This window comes from Brachionichthys hirsutus, chromosome 1, assembly GCF_040956055.1.
Source record: "Brachionichthys hirsutus isolate HB-005 chromosome 1, CSIRO-AGI_Bhir_v1, whole genome shotgun sequence".
Taxonomy (NCBI): Eukaryota; Metazoa; Chordata; class Actinopteri; order Lophiiformes; family Brachionichthyidae; genus Brachionichthys; species Brachionichthys hirsutus.
Genome location: NC_090897.1, coordinates 17,389,201 through 17,405,229, shown reverse-complemented (window position 1 = coordinate 17,405,229; position 16,029 = coordinate 17,389,201). Strand labels below are relative to the sequence as shown.

General features: G+C 49.2%; 1 protein-coding gene across 1 annotated transcript in view; it reads left to right on the top strand.

Annotated features, from left to right (window-relative positions):
- lrrk1 (leucine-rich repeat kinase 1) overlaps positions 1 to 16,029 on the top strand; it is a 94,818-nt gene that overhangs the window by 18,751 nt on the left and 60,038 nt on the right. The window contains exons 3-6 of the mRNA XM_068741549.1: positions 2,350 to 2,521; positions 3,364 to 3,525; positions 5,104 to 5,240; positions 14,612 to 14,838. Of these exons, the coding sequence (XP_068597650.1) occupies positions 2,350 to 2,521; positions 3,364 to 3,525; positions 5,104 to 5,240; positions 14,612 to 14,838 (698 nt within the window). The remainder of the gene's footprint in view (positions 1 to 2,349; positions 2,522 to 3,363; positions 3,526 to 5,103; positions 5,241 to 14,611; positions 14,839 to 16,029) is intronic.

The following is a 16,029-nucleotide window of genomic DNA, read 5'->3' as shown; positions in this document are numbered from 1 at the left end:
TAACTACCAAGTGCTTCAGTTGAAACTTATATGTACCGGTAATAGTGAACATCAATAAATCAGTGTTGTGTAGGACTGATAAAGGACACACACAAAACCTCCAGACATGAAGCAGCGGTTTAGTGGGATCCCTGTCAGCTGTGCCATGTCTGGCCTGCAGGTGGACAGCTTCAGTTTCAGACATGAATGAATGAATGAATGAATATATTTATTAGATAGAATGTTAGAGTACAAGTACAGTCACACAGTATCATGTATTACAGTACAAGTACAGTCACACAGTAGCATGTATTACAGTACAAGTACAGTCACACAGTAGCATGTATTACAGTACAAGTACAGTCAAACATCCTGTCTAAGAGGAGCATTTCTAAAAAGCCCTTGCGGTCTTGTTTCTGTTGAAAGTCCTTCGTACATAAATCATCGACAATTAACAATACAAATAAAACTAATATTAAATTACTCAATTGATGCAACGTAACATTAGAAAAACAAAAATAAAATGATTTTACACCGCCAGTGCAAACTAACAATTAATCTAAAATAAATTACACCACTGATGCAAAATGACAATGAATGACAATAAATTACATAAATTACAATAAATTACTAAGGCAGTTAATATGTGCAACGTAGGTGGACAAAGGGGGGGGGGGGGGTTTGATCCGGAGAGAGTCGTGATGACTATCTCCGTTTCTGCCCCCCTGAAAGGTGTATTTTTAGGGCCGTTTTGAAGGAGGCCAAAGAGGTGCATGTTTTGAGGGCAGGAGTCAAACAGTTCCACCCTTGGGGGGCAGTATTGTAAAAAGATGATTTACACATGTTAGTCCTGTAGGAGGGGGTAATCAGGTTGTTGTTTGAGCTCCCTCTAGTGTTGTGGCTGTGGGTGTCACTAAATCTGTGGAGGTGTTTATTCAGGTATGCAGGGATTGAGGGGACTGAGGGCAGAGCTGCATTGACTATTTTAAATGCCAATCCCATTTTGAGTTGTTTAACCCTGTCTTCTATCCTGAGCCATTTTAGGCTAGCAAAATGTCTCGGAAGAAGGTGGGTCATGGGCCCCAGATTGAGGAGTAGCCGAATCAGTTTGTTTTGGGAGGTTTGGAGCCTGGTTTTCAGGGACACTTTGATGTTTGAATACCAGGAGGTGCTAGCATAGTCAAAGAGGGGCTGAACGAGGGCTCCAGCAAGCGTCCGGAGACAAAAGCAGACATTCTGCCCAAAAATCTTGTTCTCTGATTGACCTTAGTTTCCATACTATCGCCAGACAGGTATTTGTCAAGAACACAGCCCAAATAGGTAATCTCTTCTTTGCTGGAGATTACTGTATTATCGACTGTGACCTTGAAATCATCAACATTTATCTCACGTAGAGAGTGTTTAGACCCAAAAAGAATAGATTCTGTTTTACCAAGGTGTAGTGACAGTTTGTTATCCGTAAGCCAAGTACGGATTCTGGTGAGCTCAGAGCTGAGAGCCTCCTCAACCTGCACTTTGTCCTCTCCCGAAATCAGGAGTGCTGAGTCATCAGCAAACAGGAACAATTTGCAGTTACAGGCAGCACTCATGTCGTTAATGTATAGGAGGAACAGTAACGGTCCTAGAATGCTGCCTTGAGGAACCCCATAGCTCACCGGGAGGGACGAGGACAAGGTTCCGTTTATGTCCACCATTTGTTCTCGTCCCTCAAGGTACGATTTCATCCAGTTTGTTGATGTGCTATCAAAACCAATCGCCTCCATGCCTCTGTTCTGCTGTCAGGCGGCTGCGAGACGGGCTTAGCGAAGTCTTCATGTGGGAGAAGATCACTGTATCTCATGGTATTGCAATATCACTGTATCTCACTGTATCTCACTGTATCTCACTGTATCCCACTTTCACGCCTTTCTTGACATAATTCTGTCCTTATCTGGGAGTCCCTCAAATAAAGCGTCCGTAGTCGATGGGAACGCCTCCTTCATGCATTCTCCTTTAGCGAATGGTTTTCCTTGTTTCGCTATGCAGTGAGAGACGTGACACCGCTCCTCTGTTGCCTGGTTTTTAACAGTACAAATCGTCTTGAAGGTGCTGTTCTGTGTAGCATACTTTGCTAGCGCTGCTTTTACTGATGCCCCGGCATGCGCCTTATCTCTGAAGTCTTCTTGTGTTTCGTCTCAAAATGCCGCCACACACTCGATGTCCTACACGCCACACTTTCACATCAAAGGGCGCTTATCACCCAGTCTTCTCTTGAAATAATTCCATTATATGGAACCCTGACAATTAAAAGCTGCATCAAAAAGCTTGAAGGCAACTTCCCTTGTGAATCACAGATATCTTATCGATAGCAATTTACTGCGTGTTTTACAGGTTCGTCTCCTGTGTGTGGCCATTCAGCATGGTGATGAGCAGAGTGTGTGCTACCTCCTCAAAGAAGCCCAAATCCGTGTACCCCAGGAGCCTGCTAACACCAACCCAGCCATCCTGGCAGCGTACTGTGGGCACACAAGCCTTGTGAAAGAACTGCTGGATTCTATACCTGGTAGAAGACAAAACACATTCATGAGTTTTCATGGCCTATTTTTTTTATTAACATACATTTATTAATTTTTCAGTAATAGGATGTCAATATTTCAGTGCAGCCTCATTGGTAGCATAGTTAGCGGGAGCTAGCATAGCGGGAGCTAGCATAGCAGGAGCTAGCGTAGCACAGCCAGCTTGTCCCTTGAGCTGGTCCCAAGCCCGGATAAATGCAGAGGGTTGCGGCAGGAATGGCATCCAGTATAAGACTTTACCAGATTTAAACATGCAATTAGTCTTAAATAGGAAACTCGTACTGGATCGGTCGAGCAGGATTCAAGTTGTTTTATAATGGAGGAATCAGAATCAGTTTATTGTCAGTGAGGGTTCAGACTAGGAATGCTTCTCGGTGAAGTCGTGCTACAGTAACAGGAATGACTAAATACAAAACAAGCAGCATCAGGAGTAGAAAACAAAAACAAGAGTATCAACAAATAAATAGTATTTACAAGAAGAATTTATCAGTAATTGTGCAGTGATCTTTTTTTACACATTCGGGTCCAATTCCATATAAAGTCATCTTTCACATAATAGATTAAAGCACATTAAATTATATTAACCTTTAATAATGTTAAATGTGTCTTATGTAATTAACATATTCTGGATTTCATATTTTATAAAAGATACACGATTTCTGGACCAGAAAGTAACCAATGCATGGACCAGTCTGCATGTTTGGTGCCAGAATGATCGTGACACTTACAGCACTGTTGGATGCTCACGGGGAACAAAGATTGATTTCAACGTAGCAAAGCTCGTCTGGTTGGTGTCTTCTGACTGATGTTTTATCACGGCCCTTTCCAGGTCCATGTCTGAGGAGAGATTTACTGAACTGGATGCTGGCCACATCTTGCCAACAGGGTCATCTCGAAGTAGTGCAGCTGCTGGTCCACAGCTACAGAGCGAACACCAGGGGCTGTTCCATCCACAGCGATGACTACGCTCTGAATGCTGCTGCAGTAGCTGGTAGGGAAACACAGAATTACATGTCTGGCATGAGCTGACCTTAAATATGTTCTTTTGCAGACTAAAAAAATGGTAATAAAGTTGTTATTTGTTGTAAGTTGGTCTATATTTCTTTCTTTTTCATATTTCTTTTTATGTTAAGGATTCAAGAGTGCTTTTTTTAGGGGGGGGGCGGGGGAGCTTTTTTCTCCCTAGGGGGGGCGTAACGGAAAATAATTGTTAATATAAGAGAAATTCAATATCACTTTTAGTTCTTGTTAGGGGTGTCAAATTATCGTGTTAATTGCAGTTAATTAATTACAGTCCTATTTAGTGCGTTATGTTTTTTAATCGCGTTAATCACATTTTTTATCTCTAACTTTACTGCTTCTGTATTTCCTTTTTTAAACTCCTTTTATGCGTTGGGCTTTTTGTGCCTGGGTTGTTGGGGGGGGGGGGGGGGGGGGTAGTCAGTGACCCCCTGAAGTGGACACTGATTGGATGTCATTGCATTTGGGCTTGTTTAGCACAAGCCGGGACAAGGTGAGGAGCGGTGAGGAATCAGGATCGACAGTCGCGAGTTAGCAGCGAAGTCGTTAGCACCTTAGCGAGCCTTAGCAAAGCTCTTCACCAGACTAACCTGGAGGAGACGCCCCGCTATGAGCAGGTCTGAGACCGACACGCTGATGGATGCCCTCGCCAGGCTGAGATACATAGTAGAAGACGAGGGGTTAACTGATGCAGGAAACTGCGTCCAGTGACGCGTCATACAAGCCTCCGAGCAGGAAGACAGTGATGAAGAAAAGCAAAAATAACAAAGACATTCTACAAACAACGCAGGATGTAAATGATGGGACTGAATCTGTAGGAATGGAATTTAACTCTGGCATTAATAAAGTTTTCTGATTCCAGTCAAACGATAATTTACAACAATAATTTGCGTCATCGGCCCTCCTGACCCCCACCGACATTCACTCGCTCACGACATTCACACAGGCAATGTGGGTGAAGCGTCTTGCCTAAAGACACCGTGCCTGAGCCGGGAGTCGAACCGAATCGAATCCTGAGAAATTAGAGCCATTTGGGAGGAGGGGAGCAGCCCAGAGGGTGGAAGATCGGGCCTTGCTGCGAGGTGCACGCTCTCGGGGGGGGGGCTGGAGAACAGGAACAATTCCCATATTCAGCCGAAACAAAATAATCTAGTTTAAAAATCAATATAAGCTATTGAAGAGTTATTAATTTAAGAATGTATGCTAACAGATCGCTGCTATACTCCAAAACAGCAGTGACATCACACCCACAATGCCTTGCATGTAAACAACATAAACAAAACGGATTTTATACCTTATAAGAAATACTTATATATTTTTGTCCATGTATTTACATATTAGAAGTATATTCTTATAGACCGATTTGTCCAAACAGTCAGGGATCACTTTAAGAATTAACCACACCGAAACCGAGGGCCAAGTTCCACAACCGGACATTTCTACCTTTTACAATAATATATTTAAATGCTGAAAAATGACAACTTGAAAAGAATGTACTGTATTTGCAAAGGTGCACTCCTCTGAACTGTTCACACTCACTGTGTTGCAGGTAACGAAGAGATAGCTCATTTCCTGTTGCAGAATGGAGCAGGCTTCTCCTCGTACATCCTGACGGACCACCCAGCCTTCAGCAAGCATCTCCTCAGGCTCAAGCTGAAAGAAGCCTCCACCCCTGAAGGACAGGAGGTCTGTGTTGCACTAACTGCATTATTACCTGCGCTAATGTAACGCATGCAAACGCATGTTGCGTGCTTCCTCACACACACCAGCTCAGCCTGCTTCGGTTTGCATGCGACACAAAGGCAAAAAAACATTGATCCAGCAGCATTGACACATTGCTGCTGGCTTGTGTAACCATGACGACCGGTACCCCGAACGACTGGAAGGACGTGTCTGGTTTATTCCCTTCCCTAAACCGGCAAACAACTATTAGAATCCATTAAAAAGGTGAAATGAAGAACATGAATAAATAAATCAATGCAGTAATGAACTACTAAAGAGACACAGGGAGTCACCGTGTACAGTAGAGTTTAATTTACAGTACCGTAGGTTTAGGGTTATGGCAGGAGCTCCCGGACAGATCCCGGACAGCGCGCTCCAGCTGGAGGACTTCCGGCTCCTCCGCGCGGACCGTGACCCGCTGCTCTCCGGTAAGGCCAAAGGCGGCGGTCTCTGCTTCTATATTAACGGCTGGTGCTCCGACGTGACTGCGATCCAACACGGTTCTCCTGCTCTGGAATACTTCTTCATTCACTGTAAACCCTTTTACTCCCCGCGTGAGTTCGCTTCATTCATCCTGGCAGCTGTTTACATCCCGCCGGCCGCCGACGTGCACGAGCCTCAACGTGCACTCGCGGAAAAGATTTTATGTTTGGAGCGGACTTTCCCTGATTCTCTTGTTATTGTTCTTGGTGACTTTAACAAGGGAAATCTGAGCCAGGAACCTCCCAAATACAGACAGTTTATTAAATGCCCCACCAGAGAGGAGAACACGCTGGACCATTGCTACACGACGGTGGGCGGGGCCTATCGCGCTGTACCACGCGCTGCCCTCGGACTATCAGACCACGTGGTCATCCACCTCATCCCAGCATACAGACAGAGACTGAAGCTTGCTAAACCTGTAGCAAGGACGACCAAGATCTGGACCGGTGAGACTGTTGAGGAGCTCCGCTCGTGTTGAGACGACAGACTGGGACATATTTAGGGTTGCTACGGACAACCTGGACGAGGACACGGACACGGTGACCTCATGGATCAGCTACAATGAGGAGCGCATTGTACCAACGCGCACCAGGGTGAGCTACGCCAACGACAAGCCCTGGTTCACGCCGAAGCTCAGCCAGATCAGACGTGAGAAAGAGGAGCGGAGACAGAGACAGCTACAAGGAGGTGAAGTACAGGTTTAGCAGGGAGCTGAAGAACGCTAAATCAGTATATTCACGCAGACTCCAGCAGCAGTTCTCTGCCAACGACTCTGCAGCAGTTTGGAGGGGGGGGGGGGGGGGGGGCATTACCAACTACAAGCCCAAAGCCCCCCGAGCTCTGAACGACCTGCTGCTTGCCCAGCACTTAAATATGCACTACTGCCGCTTCGACCAACCAGCCCCCCCACACCCCTCCGGACCCTCCAGTCACCCCCTCCCCCACCCACAACATGGAGGGCAAACCACCAAATGCCTCCATAGACTCCCCCCCCACCCCCACTGTCCTCTGCATCCAGGAGCAGGATGTGCACAGACAGTTCATGAAGCTGAACCCCCACAACCTGCCCGACTCCCTCTGCTGGTGGATCACCGACTTCCTGACGGAGCGGAGGCAGCATGTGGGGCTGGGGTCTACGGTCTCGGACACCCTGACTATCAGCACCGGATCCCCCCAGGGCTGTGTACTTTCCCCTGGCTCTTCTCCCTGTACACCAACTGCTGCACCTCCAGCCATCAGTCCGTCAAACTGATTAAGTTTGCGGACGACACCACCCTCATCGGGCTCATCTCGGACGGTGATGAGTCTGCCTACAGGAGGGAGGTGGACCGGCTGGTGTCCTGGTGTAGCAGCAACAACCTGGAGCTGAACAGCCAGAAAACAGTGGAGATGATCGTGGACTTCAGGAAAGTCACAGTCCCACCGACCCCCCTCGCCCTCACAGACTCCCCTACCCCCATCTCCATCGTGGACTCTTTCCGCTTCCTGGGCACCACCATCACCCGGGACCTCAAGTGGGAGCCGACCATCAGCTCCCTCACCAAGAAGGCTCAGCAGAGGATGTCCTTCCTGCGGCAGCTGAGGAAACTCAAGCTGCCGACCCAGATGTTGGTGCAGTTCTACACCTCCATCGTGGAGTCCGTCCTCACCTCCTCCATCACCGTGTGGTACGCTGGCGCCACCACCAGGGACAGACACAGACTGCAGCGCATTGTACGTGCTGCGGAGAAGGTGATCGGCTGCAAGCTGCCATCGCTCCAGGACCTGCATGTCTCCAGGACTCGGAGGCGTGCAGGTCGGATCACAGCCGACCCTTCTCACCCTGGACATGGTCTCTTTGACCCTCTCCCCTCAGGCAGGAGGCTACGGTCCATCCGGACCAGAACCTCCCGCCACAAGAACAGCTTCTTCCCCTCGGCTGTAAGACTCATGAACACTTAATAATTCTGTCTCGGACTCCTGAACATTTCATAACTGATAACTTGCACTGTTCCATTTGCACTGCGTGATTACACTAGTTTTACTGCTGCTAGTACATATCTGTGTATCCACTCCTGCTGCTGCTGATGTGTTTGTACTTGTATGCTTTTTGTATTTCGTCATTAATGTTAGAAACATTCCTAGTCTGTGAACCGTCACTGACAATAAACACCTTCTGATTCTGATTCTGATGAAGAGATCTAAGTACAGTTATTATTCTGTGTTTTGTTAGTTATTATGTGTTGGAGTTGAAAGTCACTGAAAACATTCTTTTACTTTTAATTTTACTCACTTGTCACCCACGAATAACGCCGCTCTTAACGTCAACTCAAACATCAGTGGTGAAAGCTCTGTCCATTAAAACTTTACGTTTAATCGACTAATTAGCACCGGAGTACTGAGTAATTTTACACATAAAGCCACCAAAAACTCAGTCTCTGAAATAATAAGAATTAATTATTTCCGTGCTTGACATGAACAGAGTCCATAGATTTCTGTGGTGCTGATATTCAGTTGAAATTTGCACCACAACTCCGTCGTTTTCGGACTCCACAACGTTGCAGTGATGCTTTATTCCACCGTTTTTGGACAAAAATAAGTCAAAACGGAGTGAAAGAAAATCCTTCACTGAAATATTTAAAGCCCTTCTGCGTGCTCCTCGGCAAAATATCCATATCCACGAAATACCGGACCAAGAAATCATCGCTTCACTTTCATTTTGGACAAACTTGTGTTTGAATCATGGAATTACATCCTCAGATGTAATTCCATGATTACATCTGTTCATCTCCGCCCCTTCTAGCTCCGCCTCCTGTCTTTTCCTCAGAGCCACTAAGTCTCAGGGCCACTAAGCCGTCCACCATGGCTGTCCTCACCACTGTCTCTAAGCCGTCCATCATGGCTGTCCTCACCACTGTCTCTAAGCCGTCCATCATGTCTGTCCTCACCACTGTCTCTCAGCCGTCCATCATGGCTGTCCTCACCACTGTCTCTAAGCCGTCCATCGTGGCTGTCCTCACCACTGTCTCTAAGCCGTCCATCGTGGCTGTCCTCACCACTGTCTCTAAGCCGTCCATCATGGCTGTCCTCACCACTGTCTCTAAGCCGTCCATCATGTCTGTCCTCACCACTGTCTCTAAGCCGTCCATCATGGCTGTCCTCACCACTGTCTCTGAGCCGTCCATCGTGGCTGTCCTCACCACTGTCTCTAAGCCGTCCATCATGGCTGTCCTCACCACTGTCTCTCAGCCGTCCATCATGGCTGTCCTCACCACTGTCTCTAAGCCGTCCATCGTGGCTGTCCTCACCACTGTCTCTGAGCCGTCCATCATGGCTGTCCTCACCACTGTCTCTCAGCCGTCCATCATGGCTGTCCTCACCACTGTCTCTAAGCCGTCCATCATGGCTGTCCTCACCACTGTCTCTAAGCCGTCCATCATGGCTGTCCTCACCACTGTCTCTAAGCCGTCCATCATGGCTGTCCTCACCACTGTCTCTAAGCCGTCCATCATGGCTGTCCTCACCACTGTCTCTAAGCCGTCCATCATGGCTGTCTTCACCACTGTCTCTAAGCCGTCCATCATGGCTGTCCTCACCACTGTCTCTAAGCCGTCCATCATGGCTGTCCTCACCACTGTCCGAGGTACCTGAAGTCCTCTCCCTTCTTTACGTCTCTTCCTTGTAGCTTCACTGTCCCCCCTGGGACCTTCTCATGTACACACATGTACTCTGTTTTACTCCTGCTCTCCTTCATCCCTCTCTTTTCTAGAGCAGACCTCCACTTCTCTAGATTCTCCTCTACCTGCAGATCACAATGTCATCTGCAAACATCATATTCAGAGGAGCTTCCTGTCTCACCTCATCTGTTAGTCTATCCATCACCATGGCAACAAAAAGGGGCTCAGAGCTGATCCCTGGTGCATCCCACCTCTACACTAAACTCCCCTGTTACTCCTACTGCACACTTCACTGCTGTCCTACATGTCCTGAACTACTCTGACATACTTCTCTACCACTCCAGACTTCCTCATGCAGTATCACAGTATCTCATACAGTACTACAGTACCTCATGCAGTACTACAGTTCCTCTCTGACCCCCCTGTCCTAGGCTTTCTCTAGATCTACAAAGACACAATGCAGCTCCTTCTGACCTTTTTTCAAGATTCAAGATGCTTTATTATCATTATGCTAACATAATGAAATCGTGTGAAGGCCCTCGGCTTAAGGCACACATCGGAACAAAACGAAAAACAAAATCTCTCTTAAAGCAACAATATGTATACACAACAGAATGAGAATCGGCAAACAATAGTGCAAAACAGCAACAGCAGCACAGTAGGACAGGTACAGAGCGTCCCCAGTGGGACAGGTACAGAGCGTCCCCAGTGGGACAGGCACAGAGCGTCCATTCCGAGTCCCAGATCGCTACGAGGGAACGGCTGCTTTCACAGCTCGGGGGAAGAAGCTGTTCCTGAGCCTCGCTGTGCTGCTTCTTGTTGTCCTGAACCGCCTCCCTGATGGGGGCGGGACAAACAGTCTGTGGCCCGGGTGGGTGGGGTCTGTGGCGATGCGTCTGGCCCTCCTCTGGACTCTGGAGGTGTAAACAGAGTCCAAATCAGGCAGACGGTGACCCACAATCCCCTGAGCTGTCCTCACCACCCGGGATAGGTCCTTCCTGTCCTGCGCCGTGCAGCTGCCGTCCCACACGGTCGCACTGAGACACAGGATGCTCTCTATCGTGGCCCGGTAGAAGTCTTCAAGCAGCACAGAGGAGAGTCCAGCCCGCTTCAGCTTCCTGAGGAAGAAGAGCCGTTGCTGGGCCTTCTTCACCAGGTGTCTGGTGTTGAGTGTCCAGGAGAGGTCAGAGGAGATGTGGATGCCCAGGAATTTAATGTTCTCCACACGCTCCACTGCTTCCCCTCGTATGCACAGGGGGGCGTGTTCAGTCTTCCTGGACCTCCTGTAGTCCACTATGACCTCCTTGGTCTTGCTGGTGTTCAGGACAAGGCTGTTCCTCGAGCACCACAGCATCAGGTTCTGGACCTCCTCTCTGTAGTGGGTCTCATCGTTGTTGGAGATGTGACCCACCACAGTGGTGTCGTCAGCAAACTTCACAACCGGGTTTGTGGAGCGGATGCAGAGCAGTCGTGGGTGAAGAGGGTGAAGAGAGCAGGGCTGAGAACGCAACCCTGGGGGGTCCCAGTGTTCAGGATCAGAGGGGAGGATGTGGTGTCTCCTATCCTCACCACCTGGGGCCGGTTGCTGAGGAAGTCCCTGACCCAGGAGCAGAGCGGTGGAGACAGTCCCAGGCTGTGGAGCTTCAGAGCCAGCATGTCCGGCGGGACGGTGTTAAAAGCTGAACTGAAGTCCACAAACAGCATCCTGACGTAGGTGTTGGGCTGCTCCAGGTGAGTCAGGGCCGAGTGCAGTGTCAGCGAGACGGCGTCCTCCGTGGAGCGGTTCCCCCTGTAGGTGAACTGCAGGCTGTCCAAACCAGCAGGGACGGCGTCCTTGATGTGTTTAAGGAGGATCCTCTCGAAGCACTTCATCACGACGGGAGTCAGAGCAACAGGGCGGTAATCGTTGAGGCAGGAGATGGATGATTTCTTGGGTACCGGCACAATGATGGAGGACTTAAGGCAGGCAGGGACGGTGGACAGCTGCAGGGACAGGTTGAAAATGTCCAGGAAAACCCCGGCCAGTTGGTCAGCACAAGTCTTCAGTGTCCGGCCTGACACGCCATCTGGTCCCGCAGCCTTGTTGGTGTTGATCCTCCTCAGGCTGAGGAGACCTGGTGCAGCTGCAGGACGAGCGGCTGATGCTGCACCTCAGGCTGGGGCAGATCCACAGACCTTCTGCTGCTCGGAGAGTCGAAGCGTGAGAAGAATCTGTTCAGGGTGTCAGGCAGGGTGGAGTCGTGGCTGGCGTGCTGGTCCCTGCGTTTGTAGTCCGTCACAGCCCTGATGCCTTTCCACATGTCCCGTGGGTTATTGTTCTCAAAGTGCTCCTCAATGCGCTGCTTGTATCTGTGCTTTGCCTGCTTGATGCCTCTTTTTAGCTCACTCCGTGCCCTGCTATAGGCCAGCCGGTCTCCTGCTCTGTAGGCTGCATCCCGGGCTCTGAGCAGAAGCCGCACCGTGCTGTCCACCCACGGTTTCTGGTTAGGAAAAACCGTGATCGTCTTTGTGGGAAGGACAGCATCAGTGCAGAAGTGAACATAGGAAAGCACAGATGACGTGTACTCCTCAAAATCTGCATCCTCTTTGAATACCTCCCAGTCCGTGTGCTCAAAACAGTCCTGCAGGGCTGAGGAAGCCTCCTCAGTCCAGACCTGCACGGTCCTGGAGGTGGGTTTAGTCCTGCAGATCAGCGGTTTATATGCAGGGATCAGGTTCACTGAGATGGGGTCAGACATACCCAGGTGGGGGGCTGCTGCAGCCTTGTAGGCCCCCGGGATGTTGCAGTAGACCTGATCCAGAATGTTGTGTTCTCTGGTGGGGAAGGTGATGAATTTGTGGAATTTGGGGAGCACAGCTTTCAGTTCCACGTGGTTAAAGTCTCCAGCTACAATCACAGCGGCCTCTGGATTAGCGTCCATCTGGCTGCTTACCAGGCAGTACAGCTCCTCCAGCGCTAGCTTAGCATTAGCACGCGGTGGTATGTAGGCCGCTACGATCACAGCGGAGCTGAGTTCTCTAGCCAGTTTAAACGGTCTGCATTTCACTGCAAGTTATTCCAGGTCGGGGGAGCAGAATGTTCCGATCACGTTCGTAGCAGAACACCACGAGTTGTGAATGTGCAGCGCCAAACCTCCGCCTTTGGCCTTGCCTGAGGCTGCAGTCCGGTCAGTGCGGAGCAGCGAGCGGCCCGCTAGCTCCACCGCTGCGTCGGGGATGTTGGCGTCCAGCCAGGTCTCGGTGAAGATCGCCACGCAGCTATCGGTCCGCTTTGAGACGATCCTCAGCCGTATTTCGTCCATCTTGTTGACGAGCGACCTGGCGTTGGCGAGGAAGATGCTGGGTAGCGCCGGCCTGTGTGGGTTAGCACGTAGCCTAGCACGCACGCCGCCCCGCGTGGGTTAGCACGTAGCCTAGCACGCACGCCGCCCCGCTTACCCCGCTTTTACCCCGCGATAGTGGGGGGCTCCGATGTTTGCTGGAGCTCAGGAGGGATAAAATCCAGAATAGATGGTATTACAACCTGGTTTTTCCCCAATTCCCACAATTCAGTGCTTCCATACTGGATGAGGGCCTTGATTCTCAGAATAGGCAAAAATATAAACAAAAATACAAAAACAAGCACAAAAAGCCGGGAGCCTCTGGCCGCAACGTGTGTACGCGCCGCCATCCCTGTACTTCTCATTGCTAGCCTTAACGCTAACGTTGCGTCTGTGGTACTCTTCATCAGCATGAAGCCATACTGCTGCTCACAAATACTCACTTCTGTCCTTAGTCTAGCCTCCAACACCTTTTCCCATAACTTCATCGTATGACTCATCAGCTTTATCCCCCCCCCAGAAAGAAACAGATCTCACAAAAGTAAAATTCAGTCTTTATCTTCTTACATCTGTCAATGGATTTGACAGCGATCTCTGGAGTTTCATTGCAAATCAATTTTGTTGCATTGTTCCGAACATTTCTAGAAGATGGATACTTTTTCTTTAAAGCAAAAATAATCGTAGAATGACTGCTAAACTTATAGTCCATTATGTTCAAAACATTTTGAAATTACAAAATGGTTTGAAAACACTTCAATCCAAAACTGGACACAAAAAAGCTCAGGGGTGACCGAGCCTTTGCAGCGGCGGCACCGGCGCGTTGGAGTCAGCTGCCGCTGCATGTTAGGGAGCCCCCACCCTTCAGGTATTCAAGAAACACTAGGTGCGTTTACATGGACACATTTAACCCGGTTAAAATCCTGATCGGAATAAAGATGCTTCATGGACACACCTTAACCGGAATAGTCTAACCCAATCCAGCCTGATCCGGTCACAATTCTATCCCGATCGAGAGGGGTGCTTTATACCGATTTGTGACCCGGTCAGGGCGCATGAAGACACTTATTCCGATGTATCGGTACGAGTCGTCCTTACTGCGCATGTCTGTGACGTCAGCTACACGCGCTGCTGCTATTGCCGGAAGCTAGCTGAAGCAGAGCGAGCGAAAAGCACGGCGGGCGGAAGACAGAACTGGTCAATATCTGAGACAAACATGTTTCCGGAGACATTAAAGGAGGAAACTAAAAGCGCAAACGGGGAAAACGAGCGAAATAACGCTGACGTTTCAGGCAGGAAAGCGCGGAGCGATGATTTGTTTACAGCGGAAGTTGCTACGCTACGCTTCTTCTTCTACCATTTCCGGTGCTTTTGGTCAAACTGCGCATGTCAGAATATTCTGTTCCGATCAAAAGTGTGATGCATGAACACGCAAATCCTAATCGGATCGGATCTTTAGGGTCCATGAACACGCAAATCCTAATCGGATTGGATCTTTAGGGTCCATGAACACGCAAATCCTAATCGGATTGGATCTTTAGGGTCCATGAACACGGCGCATCGGATCACAGGTTTACTCTGAACTCTGATCGGAATAAAGAAACGTTGTCCGTGTAAACGCACCTATTTAAAACATACTTTTACTCTTTGGCTTGTACACACAGAGTTGTTTGACCTTTTTATTGCGATACTGCTTGTTTTGTTTTTTAGTTGTGTGATTGTGTTGTGCTGTTTGTTTGTTGTTTTACGGCTCTGTTGTTTTTAAATGTGCGATATAAATGAAGAGGATTGGAATGTCGATAAGGTGTGGGGGTGTCACCGTATGGAATCATGCTAAAATGACTTTTGCTCTCTTTGCCCTTCCTGATGTTGTGTGTAGATTCTCAAAGTATCATGGGCTGGTCTGCAGCTGCCCTGGTTGGAGCTGGACTGGTTTTTGGATGTCTCGTCGCGCATTACACACCTGGACCTGTCATCCAACAGCCTGGCTGCTCTTCCTTCTGTGCTACCCTGGGGTCTGCTCCACCTGAAATCTCTTGATCTCTCTCATAACCTGCTGAAAGAACTGCCAGTTGCTCCCACCTCCCTGGAGATCCTTTGCTGCAGGTACACATGTCATTTATGCAGCCCTTTCAGAATACCGCCTCATGGGTAGCACGGGGAGTGCGGTTAGCAGGAGCTAACGTAGCATTGCCATTTTCTCCCTTGTGCCTGACTCAAGCCCGGATAAATGTAGAACCGCCCGACTTACCCTAACATGCGAATCGGCGTCATACCGGATCGGCGGAGGCCCGGTTAACAACGACCGCTAGCAGCGTCGCTAACCCACGGGACGCTGCTGGAGGCTGGGTTACTGAGGGTCGAAGACAGAGACGAAGAAGATGAGGAAGACGAGTGCATCAGCAGCGAGAGAAGAGGGAATGAAGAGTTCAGGACTGAGAAAAGGTGGATGTGTGTCCAGGAGACCAGGAGGAAAGGAAGCAAGGCTAGAAGCTGAGGAGCAGGATTCAAGTTGTTTATAACAGAGGAGAGGAAGGAGGAATGGAGGAGGAGTTATCTTGAAGGAGGAGTTCTTATGCTCCACAGGTAGGAGGTGAGTTAGAGGAGAAGGAGAAGTTCTTACGCTCCACAGGTAGGAGGTGAGTTAGAGGAGAAGGAGAAGTTCTTACGCTCCACAGGTAGGAGGTGAGTTAGAGGAGAAGGAGAAGTTCTTATGCTCCACAGGTAGGAGGTGAGTTAGAGGAGAAGGAGAAGTTCTGGACTGTCTTAGATGAAGTGGTTCAGAGCATCCTAGCAGAGAGAGAGTCCTGATTGGAGCAGACCTCAATGGGCGTGTCGGTGAAGGAAACAGAGGAGATGAAGAAGTGATGAACAAGTTTGGTGTTCAGGACAGGAACCTAGAAGGACAGATGCTGGTGGACTTTACCAAAAGGAGGGACATGGCAGTCGTTAACAGTTATTTCCAGAAGAGACTAGAACATAGAGTGACCTACAAGAGTGGAGGGAGGAGCACCAGGTGGACATCTTGAGTAAACGGAGCAGTTTAGAGGAGGTCGGTGACCTTAAGGTCGTGGTAGGAGAGAGTGTAGCCAGCCAGCATAGGCTGGAGGTGAGGAAGAGGAAGAGGACGAAGGCAGAGCAGAAAACAAAGTGGTGGAGGGTGAAGAACGAAGAGGTGAGACAGACTCTGGGTGGACAAGAGAGACTTCCAGAAGACTGGAATACAACAGCTCAGGTGATCAGGGAGACAGGTAGGAGAGGACTGGGTGTGTCTTCTGGAAGGACAGGAGATAAGGA